Source organism: Otolemur garnettii, unplaced genomic scaffold (assembly GCF_000181295.1).
Source record: "Otolemur garnettii isolate 467f Iridium unplaced genomic scaffold, OtoGar3 scaffold00010, whole genome shotgun sequence".
In the NCBI taxonomy this organism is placed as follows: Eukaryota; Metazoa; Chordata; class Mammalia; order Primates; family Galagidae; genus Otolemur; species Otolemur garnettii.
Window position 1 is genome coordinate 22,302,456 of NW_003852405.1, and position 24,950 is coordinate 22,327,405.

The window sequence follows — 24,950 nt, forward strand, 5'->3', positions numbered from 1 at the left end:
AAAAAAAAAAAAAGAAAGAACTTTGAGACTATCAAATGAATAGATAAGTAACCCTAGTTCTGGTTGGTATAATAATTTCTAAGATAAAAAAGAGGTATCTTAAATGAATATTTCTAATAATTAAATATTTTTTAAGTTAAGAAGAATGTTAAAATTATTCCTGTCCTTTCTATCAATTCTATCTGTGACTTTGCTGATTATAAGAAATAACAAATCATTATGTTAAAGATTTATTTGATACAAACATAATTTTAAGTAAGAATTGAGTTTTTTTAATGATGTCAAGCTAACCATAATTAATAATTTGGGGCATGTCCTGTATATTGTAAGTGTATGTATGAATCTGTATTTTAAATACAAATGCTGTCCTTCAGTATGTACATTTTTCTATAGCAGTACATGTAGTTCTGCCTCTTTTTTTCCTCCGCTAAGGAGAGGGTCTTTCTCTGTCTCCCAGGCTAGAGGGCAGTGGCATCATCATAGCTCACTGCAACCTCAAATTCCTGGGGCTCAAGTGATCCTCCTGCTTCAGCATCTCAAGTAGCTGGGACTACAGTCATAAGCCACTGTATCCAGCTGATTTTATATATTTCTTTAGAGATGGAGTCTTGCCATGTTGCTCAGGCTGGTATCAAACTCCTGGGCTCAGGTGATCCTCCCACCTCTTCTGCCTCCAAAAATGCTAGGTTATAGTCATGAGCCACCGTGCCTGACCTAGTTCTGCCTCTTTTATGACTACTTAAAATTCATTATATAAAAAAATAAAATTTATTATGTACATCGTTCATGGTTTATTTAATCAATTTTCTGATGATGTATATTTATTTCTAATTTTTTTTTCCTATTACGTAAAGTGGTGCAGTGGACATTTTGTGTACATCATTACATGCACAATTATTTCTTTGGGATGAATTCCTAGCAATAAAACTATTGAAGCAAAAATATGTACTAGGTCAGTCATAAATTTTTATTTGTGTCTTTTATGAAATTGAACTACCAGAAGCTTACACCAGTTTATACTGCTGTCAACAACAGAGTGTCCATTTTGCTGCAATTCCCTAAAATTTCTAATTTTAAAAACATCTTTACTAACCTGACAGGTAAAATATTTCATTTCTACATACATTTTTTGGTGGGGTTATTGATGAATTTGGACATATTACAACAACATAAGAGCAGTGCCATTTCACAGGAGCTGATGACATGGATATAGAGCCCTTTGCCTCATGTGTGTTTCTTTGTCCATGTATTAATTTCCTGAAACTATGGGAGAGAAGGATCCTTCATGTTTCTAATAAGCAAGAGTTGTATATAAGTGCCCTATACTGATTCACCAAAAACAAATACAAAATAATGTTTATTTCCTTCATTAATACATATACCATTTAAGTGTTTCTGAATCTCTTTTTTTCTTTAATGTCCCCCAAGGAGGCTTTTAAGATATTTTTCCCTAATTTTCTTTCCCGTGATATTTTGATACCATAGATACACTGTACATTTATTTATGTACAGTGGCTCTTTGGAAGGCCACAAATATTATAATGTCTAAGTTTTTATTGGTCCCTCAAAGAACCTTCAGGTAATACTGCCCCCCATTGATAATGTATGGTCTGTGTGTGTGTGTGTTTTGATATATGGTGTGGGGGTGGGGGTGGCTATCCATGAATAGTTACTTGGGTTTCGTGGGACTCAAAGAAGTCCATATTTCTGCTACTTTGTCGGGTTGTCCAAAAGGAAACATAAGGTTCAATAATTGCCCTATTACTTCACCGGTTTTAACCATCACACTCTAAGTATAGTATGCAGATTCTCCCGTAGTATAGAATTATCTGGTTCAAAATGGTAGCACTGCTAAGTTTGAGAAACCCTGCCCTATTCTAGTGATTGTACATCTTGGAATCTTCCTTTAGAAAATGCTCCAAGTGATCCTGGTAATGTTACTGGGATTTTAGTCCGTGTATTTTTTAAGTGAGACATATGTTAGTATATGTAATTGTGAAAAATGGACAACAAACTTAACTCTTTGAGTCTTATGAAGAGATTTGATTTCAAAGAGATTTGAAATTACATGAATTTCAGGAAAACTAAAGAATTGGAACTTCTTTAGAATAAATAATGTGCCCATTTCACAGCAATTCTTTATATAACACCCTTCAACTTTTCTTTGCCCATCTTGGATCAAAGTAGTAAAAAACAATCCCAGGTATGGCCATTCACATTTGTGATCCTAGCACTCTGGGAGGATTGCTCACTGCTAGGAGTGTGAGACCAGCCTGGGCAACATAGTGAGACCCCATCTCTACAAAGGGTCATCAACTATATCAATAGCTCTTTAGTTCTTAGAAGAAAAAAAAAATCTTAAAAAATATGTCACTGTGTAAGTGGGTTAAATCTGAGGGTGGGTATAATGAATGTTTTTATATTATTCTCTTTTTCTTTGTCTTTGTAATACTACAAGATCGATCATATTTGTAAAGTAAATGTACTTTTAAAATTTGTTCATATTTGAACTGAGGCCAAATATAGAAAGACTTTCGTAATAGTCAAAATTTAGCAGCATGTATATAATGAAATAGAAGTGAATGACTGTTATAACTACAACTAGTTAACTACAGAAAATAAAATTACTTCTAAGGGCTTTTCTCTCTGTGTTTGGAATATTAGGTACTTTCAGAAGGCATTCAGGGTCTACTGAATGTTTTTTAAAGCCAGTGGTTCTTGTCATTACTTAAGCAATGATTGGGGTGATTGAGTATGATTTGTAATTCTACAAGATGACAAGTTAGGGATCCTTTCCATCCCCCACACCCTGTAAGCCAACGTGGAAAAACAAGCATCCTTAAAAAGAAGCCATATTTTGTATTCAGATTAACAAAATCCATTTATTCTTACTTAGAAATGTATTACTATGTCAGCCACTTGAAAAGGATATTTGCCTATTTCACAAATAATGAACATTGTAAGGTGTTTCATTTTGGAAGAATTATTTAAGACTAGTTAATGTTGCATTTGCATTGAAAATTTTTCTTTAAGATTTTTTTCTTTGAGATTTTAGACAACTGGGCTTTAGATTAGTAAAGGGTACTTTTTGACTTTGTTGTATCAAAAAAAAAATTTAACATGAACATTTCTTGTATGTTAAGTGGCACTACCAGCATAAGCCTAATTAAGCATATCTTTCTCTAGCTTGTGCCAGCAACTATCTTGTTATTTTTAAAAACTGCCATATGCACATCTGTTACAATTTACCCTAATAGAAGGAATTTTACTTGAGTTGATGGAATTGTCTTCTGACAAAAAATTGACTAGTTCATATAACTGCTAGATACTCTGTTAGATTATATTACAAGAAAATTATTTGAGATTTTGAGACCCTACTACTGAAGAGGACATTTCAAGGAGATGCTGGTCATTGCTTGGAAGAGATGCTGCCAGCTGTTAACTTGCCAAGGGGGTTGTTAGAAATTTATTTTAAGTAAGGAAAACATTGTGTAAAACCATCATGCAGTTAGGACATTTAAATTTCTTTAATTGATTCAATCTTTGGAAGATTAGATTTTTTAAAAAGGAATGGTGCCTAGTGTCACTAAATTTAGATTATGTTAAATAGGACATAAGGTCATTTTTCTGAAGTTGGGCGTTTAGTGAATTGTTACTGTTGATTCTATATTAAACCAAAGTTTCGGCCTGAAAGAAAAGGGACTCAGCTCAGAGTGCATTCTGCTTAGCAACCAGCTTGTTGTCTACTGTTTTGCTACTGAATGCACGTCCTCATGCTTCAGAAGTGTGTCTTCAGCCAGCTGGACTCAACCGGACAATACTTCATTCACCTAATTTCCAGACTAGTCAGGCAAAGACATTGTGTTTAGTCATGAGGAAATGTATTTGTAAACTTAAAGTAGTAGCACACTGACCTTAAAAGCCCCTGAACTATGAGAAATTGCCTTCTGGTTCAGGAATGTAAAGTCCTTGAAATTCAGAACTGATTACTTTTTTTTCTCTTTTAACACTTCCAAGTACACATATTCTTTAAAAAATATAGCTTCTAAAATCCTAGATGTGTTGAATTCTAATGATAAATTTAGGATTATCTTAAAATGAAAATTCACAAAAGCTTATTTGCATTCAAACTTTTATTGACTATCTTGATCTTCACATGATTATTTTCTCTCTTAGAAGACAACAGTTTTGTTGGCATGTGAAGCTCCGATTTCCTCAAAGTCAAGCTGAGTACACAGAAAAAAGGTACTATATTGCTACTAATCTATTAAGCAATAGATAGTATTGTATTTGTATTTACTTTAAATACAAAGTAAAGTATTTTGTATTTTAAATAAAGTTATTTATTTATAAGTTTATTTAAAATGAACTGTTAATGAAATGTATGTTAATAGAATGGATAGCTGAGTTGTGGTATATTCATACGTTGATGTGCTAAGTAACACTAATAGTGAATGAACTGTTAGTTCATGCACATCAACATGGATGGATCTCTGAAATAATGAGTGAGAACAGCAAGTTAAGGAAGACTTCATAGAGTATGATTCTGCTTGAAAATCTGAAAAAAAACTCAGAAAACTAAATAGTGTACTTTTTATGAATACCTACAACGTTGGTGGAGCTGACGCTAAGGAAAATTAACAAAGAAATCCTGATGGTGATCGCTTTAGCTATGCAGCAGATTTTAAGGAGAGGCATGAAAGGAGAATCAAGAGGGCTGAAAATTTTCTGTTTCCTAAGCTGGGTGGTTTGTATAAGAAATGAAAAATGACCCAAAATTTTACTATGCAAGGATTACTACTATTACTGTTACAGTGTATCACTCAGAGAATAAATTATTTTAGAAATTACGTATGTATACTCATGATTGGAATTAATTTGTATAGTGTTTTGTTCTACTTTTTTCATATTATTAACATTTTCAAGTGTCATCTAAAAATGTTAATGGTTGTGAATACTATTTGATTCCCTGGGTTATGAAAATTTTAAGTTGCTGTTTAAGTAGTATATTTAGTATATGTTCACATTATACATAAATGTCCTGTCTTTATCACATGGATTTTAGTGAAGTACTTTGTTATTTGAAGTTGTATAACTGACTAATGACGGGGAAAGGACTAACTTTACATATAGGGATATGTAGCCAGTGGTATAAATGAAAATGTATAAATGGTTGAGGAAAGTTCCTATTTTAAAAGTGTTTTAATTTTGTTTATACAGCTTTACATAAGTTTAAAACAGTTGTACATATATAAAAGAAAGTTGGAAAACTTAAAATGTTTTGTTTCCAAGAAAGTTGGTATCAATTGTTTAACCTGGTCTTATGATTTAGAATAAATAAACATTGACTGGAATTAACATCATCTGAAAAACTTTTCATATGTTTTATTTCTGCTAGTCTCAAATGTATTTCATCCTGACTTCTTTCTTTTTACATTTGAGAACAGGTGTGTATTAAAGGAAGCTTCATATTTTTACAATTGATTTATAAGAAGCTTCTCAAAATGTTATTTTTTAAGATCTTGTTAAGTATGTCCAAGAAGTCTTTTAGAGCTTTTTTTCCTAAGTAATTTTTGCTAAGAGGATGTTTTATTTTGCCAAGAGTAAAATAAAAAGTCTTTCTTCAGTTATTTAAATGAAGAAGTTGACAACATTTGGTAATTCTGATTTAACATTTTCAGCAGAAAATTATAAATAATAATGTAGCTATTTGTTTTTTCTTTGTTGGAAAGAGTACCAGATGATAAAATTATTAATGAAATCCTAAAACCTTACATTGATCCTGAAAAGTCTGATCCTGTAATTCGTCAAAGGTATGTGTTAAGAATCTTCTAATTTTATGAAGTAATTATAAATGATGAAGTACTTGTTATGTGCATATTTATTAAGTCAGTCATAAGTATAAGAATGTGTTATGTTGGTGTAATTTACTTTTTGTCCCACTTCACTGGTGTTTAGTAAAAGTCAGCGAGTAGAGGTGACAATAGTGCCTCCCACTCACTGTTCCCTGTGTTCCACACAGCCTTCAGGGTAATAATAATAATACAGGTGTTAATTCACTTAACCCTCACGATAACTTCATAAGGGAGATCGCTGTTGTTAATACGCATTTTAAAGATGGGAAACTGATCCTTAAAGTAGTTAAGTAACTTTTATATAGCTAATAAACAGGAAAGCAGAGATAAACACAAGCAGTCTAGAGTCAAAGTCTGTACTTTTAACCTTTAAACTAAAGTGCCTTTCAAGTTGAACCAAAAACTCTGAAAATTAAGTTTCTAAGTAATTGTTAAAGACAGGAAATCCTGTTTCAGCCAAATCTTCATGGAACTAAGTAAGGTACGCTCCACCTCTTATTCAGAAATGTAGCATGGACAAAAATAGTTAACGTAGCATAGTGGAAACATTCTGTCATGGGTATCTGGGTGAGAATAGCTGGTTCTGCCCCTTCTTAGCTGTGTGATTAAGAACAAGTTACTTAATTTCCAGGCCTTCATTTTTCCCATCAGTGAAATGAGAATGACAATGCCTCCTAGATAGAGTTGTTACAAAACTTAAAAGAAATAGCATATATTAAGTTCTTAGTGCAGGATCTCGCGTATAGTAGGCATTACTCAAAAAGAGGAAACTATTATTAGAGTGTGAGTTATTGGTGTTCCTGGGCAGAAACCCAGTTGACTTTATTTTCACCAGATGGTACTCGCTTGGAACATGAATGAATGCTTGCTTTGGTTCCAGAGAAACCTGGTGTTTAAAATTTAGAATGGGTGGATCTAAAACATCTGATCCACTTCTAATTAAATCTCATTCTTTCACTTTGGATGAAAAGCAGTCTCCTGACTGAACCAGGCCCATGTCGTATATCAGGCAGTGTCTTCAGGACAGTTAAGCAAGTTGAGTTTCTTTCCTTCTTCTAAGTAATAATATACTTATCATTAGTCATATACTTACCAGTTAGACAAAGCATGTCGTTACATTGCATACATTTTTAAAATAAATACGTAATATAGCGAGATTAATTTACTGAAACATATCTTTTAATTTAAGATGCTTCATTGAACAAAGAAGAAAGGTTATTTCTTTCCCCCAGATCTTTGTTAGAAAACATTTTTACGGCTCGGTGCCTATAGCTCAACCGGCTAAGGCGCCAGCCACGTACACCTAAGGTGGCAGGTTCAAATCCCCAGCCCGGACCCGCCAAAAACAACAATGACGGCTGCAACCAAAAAATAGCCGGGCGTTGTGGCGCGCGCCTGTGGTCCCAGCTACTTGGGAGGCAGAGGCAGGAGACTCGCTTGAGCCCAGGAGTTGGAGGTTGCTGTGAGCTGTAATGCCATGGCACTCTACCCAGGGGGACAGCTTGAGGCTCTGTCTCAAAAAAAGAAAAAAAAAAAGAAAGAAAACATTTTTACTTCCTTTTCTATATTTGAGTAGATGAACTTTAAGCATTATTAGCTAATCATAAATGTTTAGTCTTCTTTAGATTATCCTGAAATAATACTAAAAATCAGATTTGCTTTCTTCAATATGACGCTTTTATTTCAGATTGAAAGCCTACATTCGCTCTCAGACTGGAGTCCAAGTTTTAATGAAGGTCGAATATACACAGCAAAATTTAGTAAGGTAAAACTGTTTCCCTCCTGGTTTTTTAAAGTATTTTCTAATTATATAATTTAGGTTGATTGGCTTAAGTAGCAAGTTGTTAAATTAATTATCTGGCTATCACTATAACCTATGATTTTAAATATATTCTCAAGTCAAAATAATCACACTTCCAGGATAAATTAAGTTGAAAAATTACCTGGTTATGGCTTGGCGCCTGTATCTCAGCGGCTGGGGCACTGGCCACATACACCAGGGCTGCCGGGTTCAAAACAGGCCCAGGCCTGCTAAAACAACAGTGACAACTACTACAACAGCAAAAATAGCCGGGCACTGTGGCAGGCACCGGTAATCCCAACTACTTGGGAGGCTGATGCAAAAGAATCACTTAAGCCCAAGGGTTTTGAGGTTGCTGTGAGCTGTGAGACCACGACACTCTACTGAGGGCAACATAGTAAGACTCTGCCTCAAAAAAAAAAAAAATTACCTGGTTAGACTATTTTAAAATACGGGCATACATTGTTTTACTGTACATTACTGTGTTGCGCTTCACAGACATTGCATTCTTTACAGTTGATTATTTTTGGCAACCCTACCCCAAGCAAATCTATTGCACCATTTTTCCAACATGTGCTTGCTTTAGGTCTCTGTGTCACATTTTGGTGATTCTCACAATGTTTTAAACTTTTTCATTAGTATTTTATCTGTTGTGCTGATCTGTGATACATTAGTACCATGTGGTACTCCATGAACTGTGCTTAATAAGATGGTGACCTTAATTGATAAATGTATTCTGACTGCCTCACTGACCTGTCTGTCTCCCTCTTCTCAGACCTCCCTATTCCCCAAAACACAGTGATACTGAAGTTAAAGTAAACAGTAGCCGTTCGTGAGCAGCGCCTATAGCTCAGTGGGTAGGGTGCCAGCCCCATATACTGAGGGTGGCGGGTTCAAACCTGGCCCCCAGCCAAACTGCAACAACAACAACAAAAAAAATAGCTGGGCATTGTGGCAGGCACTTGTAGTCCCAGCTACTCAGAAGGCTGAGGCAAGAGAATCGCCTAAGCCCAGGAGGTGGAGGTTGCTGTGAGTTGTGACACCATGGCTCTGTACCGAGGGCAATAAAGTGAGCTCTGTCTCTACAAAAAAGAAAAGAATAGCCATTCGAGTGGAAGGAAGAGTTACACATCTCTTAACTTTAAATCAAAGCTAGAAAGGATTAAGCTCAGAGAGTAAAGCGTGTCCAGAGTTGAGGTAGGCTGAAAGCTAGGCCCCTTCTGCCAAACAGATAGCCACATTGTCATTGAAGAGGGCGAGTCTTGAAGGAAATTCAAGTCCACTCCAGCAAATAACACTTATTGTTTATTGCTAATAAGGAGAAAGTTTTAGTGGTCCGGATAGGTCAAATCAGCCACAACATTTTCTTAAGCCAAAACCGAATGCAGCTCATGGCCCTAACTCTGTTCAATTGTATGAAGGCTAAGAGAGGTGAGGAAGCTGCAGAAGAAAAGTTTGAAGCAAACAGTTGTTGGTTCATGAGATTTAAAGAAAGAAGCCATCTCCATAACCTAAAAGTACAAGGCAAAGGAGCAAATGCTGATGTAAAAGCTGCAGCAAATTATCAGGGAGATGCAGCTAGGATAATTGATTGAAGGTGGGTACGCCCAACCACAAAGAAGATGCCATTCAGGACTTCCATAGCTAGAGAGAAGTCAGTGCATAGTGCAGAGCTTCCAAGGCCAGGCCGACTCTCTTCTTAAGGCTAATGCAGTTAGTTGGTAACTGTTTAAGTTGAAGCCATTGAGTTAATCTTCATTTACCATTCCAAAAATCGTAAAGCCCTTAAGAACCATGCTAATTATACTTAGCCTGTGCTGTATAAATGGAATAACAAGGCCTGGATGACCCCACATCTGTTTATTTTCAGCCCACCATTGAGACCTACTGCTCACTCAGAAAAAAATATTTCTTTCAAAATATTACTGCTCAGTGACAATGTTGGAGAGTTCTGATGGAGATATGCAAGAAGGTTAATATTGGTTTCATGCCTACTAACACAGCATTAATTCTGTAGCCCATAAGTCAAGGAGTAATTTCAACTTTGTAGTCTTACTATTTGAGAAATATGTTTCGTAAGGCTATAGTTGCCGTAGACAGTGATTCCTCTGATGGATCCAGGCAGAGTAAATTGAAAATCTTCTAGAAAGGATTTACTATTCTAGATGCATTTAAAAACAATTGTGATTCATGGGAAGATGTCAGATTATCAACTTTAACAGAAGTTTAAAAGAAGTCAGTTCCAACCCTCATACATAACTCTCAGGGGTTTAGACTTCAGTAGAGGAAGTTATTACACAAGTGGTTGACATAGCAAGAGAACTAAAGTTAGAAGTGTGTGCATGTCCTTATATTTCTGATCATTAAGTCAACCAGAGTAGGTATCCTAATTTCTAATGAACTTTCCAGTTTTATTAGTATTTTCTAATTATGAATAATGAAACTATACTATGGAGATATATTTAGGCATAGATTTTTATTTATTTTTTAATAAGATTTTAAATCACAATATTCTCCATAGAATACATTCATGTTTAGGCTAAGATGAACATTTACACTTGATTGCATACATAATTACAGTTACATCATTAAAGTACATCCAGAGAACATCTAAGGAAGATTATTACAGGTTATAAAATGTTAGGCTCTAATTTAAGATAAGCATTCTAAATGGGAGGATTTTATTATTTCCTGGAAAGTGCTTAGAAGGCAGAAACATCTAGTTTCCTTGTAGTGGTTTGATTTTAAATGTGTCCTATGGTTTAGAGCATTTCAGTAACTTCAGAGTAAAGTCTTACCAGATACTTGGTGTTGCCAGTTTCCCCTGATTTTGTTTTCCATTCTTGGAGGGTTTATGGCAGTTGTCTTACATATCTGATGAGCTAGAGCAAGCTTAAATTTTTCTTAAATTTGAGCTATTTCTTACTTGACTTTTACTTTTAAATTATGACCATAGAATGTATGTCTAGCTAACTCTAAGGAATTTGCTCCTGAAATATTTGGGAGTTTTCTTTCCAGAATACATAGGGTTTGAATTTGTCTCTTCTTATAAAAACTTATATAGCTTTTTAAATGAATTCGTTTATTCATTCATCAGACATCTAGTATGTACCCACTGAGGTCTGGATACTATTCTAGACACTGGGGCTGTGGGAATAAATAAAAGTGTTCCTTCCCCTGTGGACCCTGTATTCCCAGTGGAGAAAATCATTCACATCAGATACTTGTGTTGGTAAAACTACCCTTGCCCTCTTGCCACATTTTCTTACCAACTTTCAGAATGTAACTGTGTGCTTAGAAACGTTCTCAGAAAGTAAATGAGTGCTTTTGAACCAGAAAAGCCTCTGTTGCTAATGCCAAGTACCGTCAGAGGGCAGCTTTTGTATTGTTACTTATGCTATTGACTGAAGAATTTATAAAACTGCAAACTTTGATTCTGTTCATTTAAGTATAATTTTCCAAATAAGTTTAAATTTTTTAAGTCTAAATGTTACTTTTACTAATTAATAGAATTATTTACCATAAAGAAGTTCAGATGTATTTTCTCTTCTTTACATTTACTTTGCTGCTTTGATGTTCATAAACAATCGTGGTTTTGGTGATTTAAGCAGATGTAGGATGATTCTTTCCGACTTCTTCTGTAAATGACCGTATAGTAAATATTTTTGGCTGTGTGGGTCATATGTTCACAATTAATCAATTTTGTCATTGTAGTTGGTGAGCAGCTATGGACCACATAGGTGAATGGGCATGACTGGAATGTGTTACAGTAAAACTTTATTTATGGAAACAGACATTGAGCTGGATCTAAAGAATATTTTTTTCCTGCTTTAAAGAATTTTTTCATCGGTCATTTCTAATTTTATATCATTTAACCAGTTGGGGTCTTCAACCCTCTAAATATATAAAAATGACAGATAGATTGTTAACAGGGCCCAGTAAAATTTAAAGTCACTTCACATAAACTAGCACCTGCTCAGAGGTCAGGCTTTTTGACACATGAACTCAGCCTGGAGTATCAGTCAGTTAAGATTGATCAAATCTGTATACTATATATTTCATTTATTCAGTTAATATTCCTTGAGCTCCTTTCATATGGCAGCACAGTATCAAACCCTAAGAATACATAGACACCTAAAAGACTAGCCCTCAGAGAGCTCACAGTCTCAGTAGGGAGATGGATATGTGGTAAATACCACAGGAGGTATGTATTAAAATGTAAGGCATAAAAGGTACCCAGTGGAGGGCATGGACTTCTTCATGAACACTTCTCTCTGAACACTTCAGACATGTTTTGTTTTGTTTTGTTTTGTTTTTGAGACAGAGCCTCAAGCTGTCCCCCTGGGTAGAGCGCTGTGGCATCACAGCTCACAGCAACCTCCAACTCCTGGGCTCAAGTGAGTCTCCTGCCTCTGCCTCCCAAGTAGCTGGGACCACAGGCACCCGCCACAACACCCGGCTATTTTTCGGTTGCAGCCATCGTTGTTTGGCGGGCCCGGGCTGGATTCGAACCCGCCACCTTAGGTGTATGTGGCTGGCACCTTAGCCACTTGAGCCACAGGCGCTGAGCCTGACATACCATGTTTTGATGGAAGGATAAACCAATTGCCTTCATGCTGCTTCCAAAAATTGGCATACAAAGCCAGGCGCTTAGATATAAACCAAAACCAAAATTAAAGCAGTATCTAGGCTTTGATTTCATGAGTATCACAGAAAATTATCACCCTCATGAAGCACACTACTTTATTGTACTTGCACAGACTCTATTGGTCGTTTCCTGCTATGCTTGTTTCAGTGAATAATTTTGGAACACTTTTTGTTTGAAAAGCAACAGCAAAATTATGAGCTATTTCTCTTGGATGATTTTATTTCCATGCTGAGAGGATGTTTTTAAATAAAAAAAAAACTAAAGTTACTTTACTTTTTTTGGATCTTGATGGATTTTTAATGTGAAATATTTTAAAATCATTTTCAGTGAAGTTAAGAAGTAATCTACTTTTTCCTCTGCCCTGTTAGAGAACTTGATTTTGCCTGTGTAAAGGTCTGACTAACACCTACTCACCACCAAAGATCCTCTTCTCCCTTAAAGCAGAGCTGCCCTCCCAGCACATGTTTCCTACTCAGACTCTGCTGCCTTCTCTGTCTGCAAAGACACAAGCTCTCGCGTGTCTCCCCACATGATCCTCCTTAGATCCTCCTTTGCTTGCCATCTTGCCTGTGAGCCTCTACTGGCCGATTATTCTCCTTTTCTGTGTCTTCCCAGCTGAACATATAATCTGTATTTCTACTTTCTCAGCAGCACTGGCTTCTCAGATTTTGGTGTCCATCATAATCATCTACCAGGCCTATCCAACCCTTTTTGGGCTACCCTTTGGAAGAATAAGACTTATCTTGGGAAATACACAAACACTGAGAAAAGCTGATTAGCCAAAAAAAAAAAAGGTCTGTGCGTACTTTTGGTGATGTCTGACACCACAGATAAGCATAAAAAGATCTCACAAAATGAGCATGAGTTGGGTACCCCCCTTGCCTAGGACCTTTGTTGAAAATGTAGAGTTCCAGGCTAGAGGTTCTGGTTTTGTAAATCTAATTGGCCTCAACTTTTCAAATTCTCTGCCTTCCAAGGAAGGAAGGTGAGGGGTAGGGGTTGAAGCTGATATAATATATTCCTAGGACCACATTTTGACATTTTGAGGCGACTGGCCATAGTGTTAAACTCCTTGAGGACATTTTTGCTTCCCATATAGTGTCTAATAAGTTGTTAAGGCAGGTTTTTGGTCGATGTTTATTCATTTGAGTTGCTAAAGTTTATTATATAAAGAAATATGTCAATTGGTATTAGAATGGATTTTTAAAGCCTTTTATTGAGCACCTTCTTAATATTTAGGTACCTTATTAAGCACTTTTATGCATATGGTAATTATAGCATATTATACATATACATTATAAATATACTATAATTGCATGTAGAGTCCTGCTTAGAGCTGTATAACCACTAAATGGTGGAACCTAGAGTCTAGATGCAAACCTAGGCTGGCCTGCCTCTGGCCTTATGCTCTTTGCATTATAGCACATGCCTCTCAGGTCCATAGATGGTCATAATGCAAGTACTTGGATTATAAGGACCTGGCCACAGTTGTTTGTTATACCGTGTTGGAATTGTTGATTATTTTTCATAGTCATCATGGTCAGGACAAGTATGTTCTGAGAATGGCATTAACCTTTACCACATTTTGGATCTAAGTACTAGAACAAAGGAAGCAGGTTATCATTTAAGGATTAGAAAATGTGAAAGTAAACCTGAACAATGTTCACACACATAAAGGAACTGCGTAGAGCAGAGAATTAAACATTTTTATCTTCTCGGAGATGACACTCTTGCAGTGGTGGGATGGGCTTCCCATGGGGCACTCTTCTTAAAGAGGTTTTAAGATAAGAATTACAAACTTAGCTCTAAGGAAGCTTAAGCTCATTTGGCACAGCAGGGTGAAAGTTATAACAGGACAGATGCAAATTCAACTCTTAAAGACTTAGTAGCTTTGAACTTCAGAGCATTAGTTTGAGAGACTGTTTTGAAGAGTAGATCCAAAGTGATATGATGGTCATATTCTTAGCAGGTTGCAAGCCTATAATTTCCATAGTGGTCACATTTTAAATATATGCTGTTTTCATTATTGGTCAAGGGAATTATGTGAAATATACATGAGAGTTTTCCCTAAAAACTTAAGAAATATCTTAATCTCAGCTTAATGTTAATCTACTAAATTTATCCATCCTAATTATGTTATAGAATATTTTATAGCCAATTTAAATTTTCTTCAGAAGGAATAGTGACATGAGTGAAATGTCTAAGTGGTTCCAGTATTCATTTGAGCTAAAGCCAAATAGTTTTAATCTCCTCTCTAACCAGACCTTGTACTGTAATTTATTAAAAGTACCAAACTATCTGAATTCTGTGTATTCCCATATCGACTCACTACTCATTGTTATATACCCAGCTTATTTCTGTCTCTATGTCAGATATAGAGACATTGTATATATGTCAGTATACTTTTTTCCTAGAAAGCCTTTGTCCTTTCACCTCTAGTCCATACCTTATAGTACACTTTTGTATTGTCAGGGCCAAGACCTATGTCTGGAACATGGTAGACTCTCCATGAATATGTGTTGAGTGAGGAATGAATGAATAAATAAGCAAACAGTCAACTGAAGAGACTCACAAGATCTGCCCTGCAGTCCCAACTCCGCATTTCTTTGAGTGGCCCTGAGTAAAATGCTTGTCAGGGCTTTAGTATCCTCAACTCGGAAGAGAAGAAATCCAGGCTTATCTTCCTGCTAACTCTAAAATAATATAATTCTATAATGTAGTTAATTCATGGACTATTGAATCAGCTTTTAAGCTGAAGTTTCTCTGAGTAGCCTGATCATATTTTGCAAAGGACTACATCTTAGTAATTGGAAATATAAGAGTCTGTACTGATCAGACTTTTCTGTTCAGTTTAGCTACAAAGGAAATTATGTTTTGTCAACAAGAGCAGGACTGGCTGGGCGCCTGTGGCTCAAGTGGCTAAGGCGCCAGCCACATACACCTAAGGTGGCGGGTTCGAACCCAGCCCAGGCCCGCCAAACAACAATAATGGCTGCAACCGAAAAAAAAATAGCCAGGCGTTGTGGCGGGCGCCTGTGGTCCCAGCAACTTGGGAGACAAAAGCAAGAGACTCGCTTGAGCCCAGGAGTTGGAGGTTGCTGTGAGCTATGCCACGGCACTCTACCCAGGGGGACAGCTTAAGGCTCTGTCTCAAAAAAAAAAAAAGAAAAACAAGAGCAGGACTAATGAAAACTGTCTACATTAATTAAGAGAAAGTACATGGAGGAGGAGGTATTTTAAGAACTAATTAAATAATTAACAGTGCTGTATCATGTACTTCAAATTTGCTAAGAGGGCATACTTTGAGTGTTTTCACCATAAGAAAAAAAATAGAAAACACTGAATATTTGAGAGGATGGGTATAGGAATTTGTTTGTGATGAGCATTGCAGTGTATACATGCACCAAAATACCAACTTGTAGGCCTTAAGCATATACTATTCCTACTGGTCGGCTATATCTCAATAAAATTGGTGGGGAGGGGATAAGAACCAGTTAAGGAGAAGGAGGTAGCTAAGGTAAATGAAGTACCTAGATATTAAAGTTACTGGAGAGCCCATAAGAACATTTGAAAGCAGATACAAAACAAGAAACAGTGTTTATTATCTACTTGGCTTTCAATTTCTCTTGTGCCAATGAAATATGAAGTTTAATTATCTGGCACCCCCAATAAAGTGTGGGGTTTATTTCTGTGAACATCTGTGTCTAGCAGACTACTTGTACATGGTGACAATAAATAAATATTGGAAGAATCAGTTGATGAATTAATATAGGCACGTATTTCACATACATTAATTCTAATAAAGTGTGGACTGTATCTCTGCTTTACAAGATTGGCATCGTAGGCTCTGAGAAACTGACCTATCCAAAGAAACCAAGTCATAGTTTACAGGGGCAGGATTTTGACTCAGGTCTGTTTGTCAACAAAGTTCAGTTCATGCTTTTCTTACTACCTAGTGTCATCATAGATTATAAACACAATTCCAGGTAAGAATGTCATTTCCCTGCTAGGGGGGCCAAATTGCTTCAGGAGTATGTCTTACTACTGATACTAGCTTAGCTAGTTACACTTTAGAAACATTTTCATCTATTAATCTTTACAGACTAGCCCAGTAATATTAATTGATATCTTACCTACCATTACACTCATGTGGAAAACCAAATCTCTCTGAGGGCTCATAGCTCAAAATGACCTGTGATAAGACTGGAACCCAAGCCTTCTGGATTTAAAATTAATTGAACTTAACACTGAGAATCAGAAAAGACTCTGAAGAAATAACATCTAGAACAAGTCAAAGCTCAGCCCCTCTTTAAAGCAGGTTTTGAAATGTATAATTGGTCATTTTATTTCACTATATCCATGGTTTTCATATGTAGTATCATAGTTAGACTAAGATAGTTGATCAGTGTACTTCTAAACTGTTGAACTTTTCTTTCTTTCTTTCTTTCTTTCTTTCTTTCTTTCTTTCTTTCTTTCCCTTCCTTCCTTCCTTCCTTTTTCCCTCCCTCCCTCGCTTTCTTCCTTATTGTGGATTAACATGAGGGTACATACAATTAGGTTACATTAGTTGTGTTTGTAAGGTTAAGTCAAGGTCTGAGTTGTACTACAGAGCTTTCTGGATTGAGACATGTGTGTACAACACAACTCATGATCTGTGCTCTCCATTCAAGCCTGTGTAGTCCTCATTTACATGGATATATAAAAGTGCCAAAACAAAGTACAACAAAGCACTAATTCAATTACTGTAACTTTTTTTAAATAGGAAAACTAAGATTGGGTAAGAAAAAGATTAACTTCAACAAGATCTTTTTCTATGTCACTTGCGTATTCTGAGTTGCAAAAATTGTCACACCGGAGTAATATTTAAAGAATTTTAAGTATTATCTTTTTTAAATTAAAGAACATAATTAAAACCATTTGACTTGTACTTTGTTTTGTTCTGTGTTTCATTTGAGTTTATGTATCTTTTTTTCTCCTTTTATTCTGAGTCTTCATTAACAATATGATTCCTTTTCATTTAGATTTCGAAGGTCAATTTTTTCACTTAACTCTCTTTCTACTCTATTAAAATAAGTCTAATACTTTTTCTGATAAGCATGAATCTAAAATATTTATAATTTATTCAGGCACTTTACTGAATTCTATTATGCTAAGATAGAATACTTTAAGAACATTTAGCTATCAATTTATAATGAACTGATTTATACTAAGGTTTTTTTTTTTAAGTAAGAAGTTCAGTTTTATAATTTTAGAATCAGTTAGTTGTACTTTTAACCCAGAAACCTAGATTGAGAAATAAATACAAGTATACGTGAATATAGGTTAATACTTGTCCACAGTAAATATTGAACTTATTTTAGAGTTTTAGAGCAGGGGTGATCTCCATCATCACCTCATTAAGTGACCTTATTTTAGTAGAAAAATACTATGGCCCAGAGACTCCTATAAGATTGTTAAATTTGGAGAAATTCAGACTTAGTTTTAGCATTTTTAAGGAGGTAGAAGGGATATGAACCCTGGGGGGTATGTGATCACAAAGGAAATAAAGTAATTTGCAACTCCCTTTTTCAAAAAACTGTTTCTTTTTGAGCTATGAGAAGGAAAAAAGCACCCTAATATGCTAGTGAAGTATAGAAAAAGTTGTTCAAGAACTTGGCCAGTTTCTTTGAAGGTTAGCAACAGAGCCAAGATGAAAAGCACACCCCTGAGTATCAAGGCAAGTTTTATTTATATAATGTCACTGTAGCACCTGTTTAGCCATGGAGCTATACTGCCCTGTAGTGCCCCTGTGAAGTCGCCCCGAGCAGGGTCAGCTAGTGAACCTGTGAGGTTGAGCAAGTGAAATAACAAGAGGAAATGTCTGAGAAGGGCCCCAGAGGGTAAGAGGAAAGACAAATGTTGGTATCTTAATTCTTCCAAACCTAAGTTGTTTGTCTTACTGTAGCAGAGCCATTATACCAAAGAGAAATACCAGAGTTGGTAACAATTTCAAAAAGATAAAGCTGTCCCTTAGGATTCAGTGACCTAATGACTTGCAAAGGAGCGAAAGCCTAAATGTTTTAGGCAGTGCAAAGCCGGCCTCTTAAAACTTGCCTCCAGATAATGGAAATAGAAACATTACAAAGTACTTTTAGCCTGTTAGAAGTAAATGTAATTTTGAAATAATGGTTTAAAGGTTATACTGAAAGTTGTAAGGCTACACTTAAAAAGCAAAGTGTATATGAAGGCAGAATTGTGCTTCAGTGCTTATCATAAGTGACATTTTTTGTTATTAAAGAGATCCCATGACTTTGTTCTGAACTAAATTGTCTATAAGAATTTGTCGTTATATTTTAGGTAAAAACAAATGTAAAACTGATATGCTCATGGCTTTTTAAAAAATGAGTTAGCAGTTTCCATGTTTTACCATTCAGCCCTCATGATAACTCTGAAGTGGGATTATTATTAACCCTAGTGTTGAGCTTCTGGAGATTAGAGGAGTACTTTGTACAGGAACCCAGGCCAGTGAATAATGGAGCTAGGACTTTAAGTCAGCGTTAGACTACAAACCCAAGTAACCACTAGAAGTTAACTGTTTCATTTAACAGTTAATATGGAATTCCAAGTCCATAAAATGTTACCCATTTTCATAGTCTTTGTTTATGAATGCTTTACACAATTTACTTTTAAATTATGGGTAAATACTAATGGTAGACTAGGAGTAACCACTAATAATAGAAAAATCTAAGAAATTCAGAATTTCAGCTGTCATATTACTTAGTGAACTCAGATCTCTTCAGGTAACAGACTGGAAAGCTGCAGCCGAGAAACTCACTGAGACTCACTAGCAGCATTGCCATGATGAGAAGCTCACAACATTTTAGGGGAAATACTGAATAAAATCCAGAATCACTGGATTTCTTAGATTTTTACACAAACCAGATGTTCATTGCATTTGAATAAAATCTTTTTAAAATAAAGGGAAAAAAAGAAAAAAAATCTTTTTAAAGTAATTCATTAGTTGACAAATATCTTATAAAGCTGCATCCTGAGTGCTTTGCACAGTGTATGCTTGGCATATGTAATAGGGACCAAGTTTTTTTGAGTTAACAAGTGCAGTTATTACAGTTTCAGGATTAGAAGCATATATAACTTCTTCTATGGTAATTTTTGTATATATCTGAACGTTCCTCTGGCAGAAACAAGTTATGTATCAGCAATAATACTAAGCTCTGATTCCCATGTGGCCTTTGAAAAACATTTTTTGTTGTTGTTGTCATTTCTTGACCATTTCAGCTTTGGAAATCCAGAGAAACCCAGTAAAGTTTTAATGGTACGAAAGAAATAAAATACCTAAAACATTAAGTATGCACTGAAAATTATTTACCAAAAACTGAAGTAAATGAAAAACATTCCTTTTGGGAACAGTTTCTTATAGTAGAAGGCTTACAATGCAGTTAAAATGCGCAGAAGAGTAGTTATCACAGGGGCTTTATAAGGTACTACTTGAAAATTTCCTGTTTGAAGATCGAGCTCTGGTTTTCTCCTAAGAAAAATTTAATTATGCTCATTTTATATTTTACTTTGTAAGTTAAGCTTCTGCTTGGTAGCTAATGATCTCATTTTCCTCTTTTGGATAGTCATTGCTAACTCTTAGAAAATACTGTTTATTTCAAAGGGAAATAATGTTGAAAGGATGTGAAACATTTAATCTTTGAATGCTAGAACCACTTTTAAAGGATTATAAGCACATCTATATTTTATCACACAGGAAAAAGAATGTATGAATTCAGGGTAGCTCATTTAGAACAACTGAGTATTTTGCATTTCAAGTTTCTCCTCAAAATACAGAATATTCTGTGATTCTTAAAATGAATAATTTAATTCCGGGGTGGGGCATGTGGTCAGGGAAGCAAAAGTGAAGTTTTGGTTTTACAGTTGTGCTCTCACTTTATCACCTACTGCTTAAAAAGAAATCAGTTTTTATAGTGGGCTTGGCTTTGCATTTTGTGAAACACTTTTATTTTCCCTGATTTGAAAGCTGTTGCATGGGGCAAACTTAGAACCTGATGAAATTACTACACCAGACTTCTTGAGCTGGAAGTCTCATTCAGCTGTGAGTTATGTCCCAGATAATTTAATTAGGAAATTAACTAATACACTAAAAAATACCAAAGTTTGTGAATGATACATTCTTAACATGACAGCAAATTCCAGTACACCCTGATGGTAACCTCACTTTGAATCACTTGTAGCAGGAGGGAAGAGGATGGAATTACAGCTGGGGGCTGAGGGCGGAATGCTCTGGGCTGTGCGTTTTGCATGTGAATATCATCTGTCATTAGTGAAGATGGGAGAAAAAGCTGGAGACCTTCTGCACTGCCCTGGTGGATGTATTCTCAATTTTTTCCTCTTTGACCTGAAATGATATTCACTTGCCCGCATATTCCCTAAATGCTGTCGCTAGTGAGCTAGCTAAAGTTTTCCACCCCTTTTTCTCTCACCTCAAAAAACAAGCAAAAGAGAATGTTCTGAGGATGCATCCGTAGTCAGCTCTTTCTGGAAACTATTGCTTCTCGGCCTTTTGGCTAAGATCAAGTGTGCAAATTTCTGGAAACTAGTTGTAATTAGAATTGACTTTTTACACAAGTATTTTGTAGCCAGTTATTTTTCTGCTTTATGTTACTACGAATTATTCACTATAGCATGTTTTGTTTTTCTTTTAAGGCTCAAGGTAAATATATTTGAGAAATTTGAATTTTCAGCTAGCCATTCTTTTTTTCTAGCCTTTCTTTTATCTAAGAAGAATAAGCCTCTTTGTCTACTTGCCCTGCAATGGAAACCCACTCGCTGGCTGTGGCTAACGTATCTTGCTCTTACTCAGTAAACCTACCTTTTTATTCCACAATAAACTTTGTTCCATGCTGACCTTAAAAAAAAAAAGAAAGAAAGAAAAATAACACATTAAATCAAGATCTTATGTAAAAGTGTTTTTTGGTTTTTTTGAGGCAAGGACTTACTATATTATAGTCTAGGCTAGTCTCGAATTCCTGGGCTCAAGTGACTGTCCTGCCTCGGCCTTCCATGTAGTTTGGAGTATAGGCATGCATCACCTGGCCCTATATGAAAATGTTACCTGCTCTATAAGTGCACAAGATATTTGAACAGAAACTTCTCCGAGGATGACAGACAGATGGCCAATAATCACATAAAAAAATGCTCATTGTCTTTAAGCATTAGAGAAATGTAAATCAAAACCACTCTAAGATTTCATCTAACCCCAGCAAGATTAGCCCACATGGCAGAGTCCCAAAACACTAGATGCTGGCATGGATGTGGAGAGAAGGGAACACTTCTGCACTGCTGGTGGGATTGCAAACTAATGTAGCCTTTTTGGAGAGAAGTATGGACAATCCTCAAAGATCTAAAAGTAAACTTTCCATTTGACCCTGCAATCCCATTACTAGGTATCTACCTAAAATAACAAAAATCATTTTATCACAAAGACATTTGCACTAGAATGTTTATTGCAGCTCAATTTTTTTTTTTTTTTTTTTTTTGGTATATAAAACCACACAGCTATGATTTAATAAAAAAAAGAAAGAGAGTAGGGGAAAGGACATTTGCCTCCGGGGAAGGGGCAGTGCCACTGCTCTTGGTAGATACAGAGCTCTCACGAGAGGCTCCACCCTCTCACAGTGCTATAAAGGCGGCCGTGATTCGATTCATTGCAACTATGGCCGCGCTGGCGAACTTGGCTCAATGCTGAAGCGGCTGCTGAAAGAGGAAGACATGACCAAGGTGGAATTCGAAACCAGTGAGGAGGTTTTGAAAAGCCCTCAGCAATCCAACAGCGAGTTATCCAGCAAGGGAGGGACAGCATCGCATAGCATCTGCGCAGCCTTCCCAGACACTCTTCTGGAGGAGGGACTTCTGAGCAGTTCAGTAATTATCTTACTGTAACCAGCTGCCGGGTGGAAGGCCTACGTTCTCCGTGTAAACAGCAATCTTACAATCGACAGCCAGCCCGGAACCACAAGTGAGAGCTCCGCATTTTCGACAATCACTTCTGCCCTGGGGTTGGAATACTCGAGGCCCTTTGACAACGAACAAGACAGACAATTCTGGGGAGCCTGCTTCCGGTCCTGAGAATGGAGCACGGCCTACGCCCCGGGAGCTATCACTATATGGATTGAAATCGAGTCCACGGATGTGATTCGTCTTATCATGCCGTACCTGGGGAAGTTAGCATTGTGCCTCCATCTGGTCTCATGGTGTTGCTGTGACAGGCACTGAAGTGGCAGCCGCACCAGAAGTTGCTTCCTCCTGGTATGACTATAGATTTGTTTCAAGGTAAAGCAGTTGTCAAAGATGTGGAAGAGAAAAAGTTTCCTACACAGCTGAGCAGACATACTAAGTTTGGTCAGAAATCACATGTGGAGTGTGCTTGATCTTCTCCAGATGGTCAATATCTGGTCATTGGGTCTGTTGATGGATTCACTGAAGTGTGGAACTTTACAACTGGAAAAATCAGGAAGTATGTTAAGTACCAGGCCCAGGATAACTTCATGATGATGGATGATGCTGTCTTCTGTCTAAGCTTTTCTAAGGATAGCAGTCAGATCCTTAGTGCTTCTTTTGACCAGACAATTAGACTTCATCGTTTAAAATCTGGAAAAACCCTGAAGGAATTTTGTGGCCATTCATCTTTTGTTAACGAAGCGACATTTACACAAGATGGACATTATATCATTAGTGCATCTTCTGATGGCACTGTGAAGATAGTCCTTGGGGCTGGGCAGTCCAAAGTCAAGGGGCTGTGTCTGGTGAGGACATTTTTGTTAGTTGCAGCTCAATTCATAATTGCCAAGTTATGGAAGCAACCTAAGTGCCCATCAACCAATGAATGGATCAACAAACTGTGGTATATGGACACCGTGGAATATTATTCAGCCATCAAAAACAACGGAGACTTTACATCTTTTATGTTTACCTGGACGGAGTTGAAATACATAATCTTAGTAAAGTATCACAAGAATGGGAAAATAAATATCCAGTGTACTCCATCCTAAAATGAAATCAATATATAAACAATTACATGCTCATAAGAATAATCAGACACTAATATAGTCCAGTTTGGGGGTAGAGGTGAGCAGGCGGTGGGGGAGGGGGGACGACCACGACATTTGGCAGAAGGAGGGAAGGCCTGAGGTGGGATCTCACCTGCTGTGCACATTGTGAGGGTTATAACATGCCCTGAGGGGCCCTTTCACAAATGGAACTTTTACCCTAGAAGTGAGAACAATGTAACCTAAAAATTGTACCACCATTTATTTGAAAAAATAAAAAAAAATCCCCCCCCCCCCAAATAAAGAGACACCACTTCACACTCACAAGGAGCCAAGGATCTGGAGAAATGAAAATGCCACATTCTCCCAGTGGACGGTAAAGTGATGTGGTTGCTTTGGAATCTGACAGTTCTTCAAACAATTGAGTGTAGAATTACCATATGACCCAGCATTTCAACTCGTAGGCATATTAGCAAGAAAAATGAAAGTAGAGGTCTATACAAAAACTTCTACATGTAGAATTATTATAGCAGCATTATTCATAATAGCCCTAAAATGGGAATAACCCAAATTGTCATCAGCTGACAAATGGATAAACAAAATATGGCACGTAAATACAATAAAATATTGCTTGGCCATTAAAAGGAAGGAAATACTGACAGTACACTACAACACTGATGAACCTTGAATCGTTATACTAAGTGAAATAGGCTAGTCACAAAAGTTCACACACTGCTTCCGCTCATGTGAAATTTTGGAACAGGGAAATCTATGGAGACAGAAAGTAACTGCTTGGGATTCAGGTTGCTTGAAGTTAGGGTATAAGGGGAAAAGGAGGTGATAACTAAAGGGTAGGAGGTTTCTTTTTAGTGTGAAAACAATGTTCTGGAATTGACTGCAGTAACGGTTACGTGTATCTGTAAATAAGAGAAAGCATTCAAACTAGACTTTGTAAATGGGTGATGCACATCCCAATAAAACTATTTAAAAAGTTAAAAAAAAAGTTTAACTATTTCTTACTTGATATGAAAACTGGTAACTTGTTCTAGAGCTCTCTTAATATCAAAATATTTTATATACTTTTGATTTAGTTTTGAAGGGACTATCTCTTACCTGTTTTTTTAGGTATTAAACTTATTGCAAGGAAATAACTACTGAAATACTGTCACCTTAAAATCATTTTTAATGTCAGGGACTCACATTTTTTTTTACTTAAGAGTAATTTTGAATATTGACTGTTTTTGTATTTTCTTTGTTTTGCTTTTTTGTTAACAAGATATTATGAACTAGATCCTGATAAAAGTCTCCTAGACAATTTGAGGAACAAAGTAATCATTGAGTACCCAACATTACATGTGGTCTTGAAAGGGTCTAGTAATGACTTGAAAGTTCTTCCCCAAGGTAAGTGTAAATTTCTTCCTACAATGCTTAGAGCAACTCTAGAGAAAGTGAAGCAAAATGTCATGACTCTAATTCATTATGTACATGTTTTCCTGCTATATTTACATGCTGGCAGAATTACCTATAGCTACAGTTAATGTCAAGAACCAAATGAGCTGCTGCTTCTACTCTGTTTGAGAGCTTGTAAGCTTATAAAA

General features: G+C 36.3%; 1 protein-coding gene across 1 annotated transcript in view; it reads left to right on the plus strand.

The window, feature by feature from the left end:
- ZNHIT6 (zinc finger HIT-type containing 6) overlaps positions 1–24,950 on the plus strand; it is a 47,871-nt gene that overhangs the window by 18,597 nt on the left and 4,324 nt on the right. Inside the window, exons 6-9 of the mRNA XM_003784183.3 lie at positions 4,177–4,245; positions 5,733–5,813; positions 7,543–7,620; positions 24,629–24,753. Of these exons, the coding sequence (XP_003784231.1) occupies positions 4,177–4,245; positions 5,733–5,813; positions 7,543–7,620; positions 24,629–24,753 (353 nt within the window). The remainder of the gene's footprint in view (positions 1–4,176; positions 4,246–5,732; positions 5,814–7,542; positions 7,621–24,628; positions 24,754–24,950) is intronic.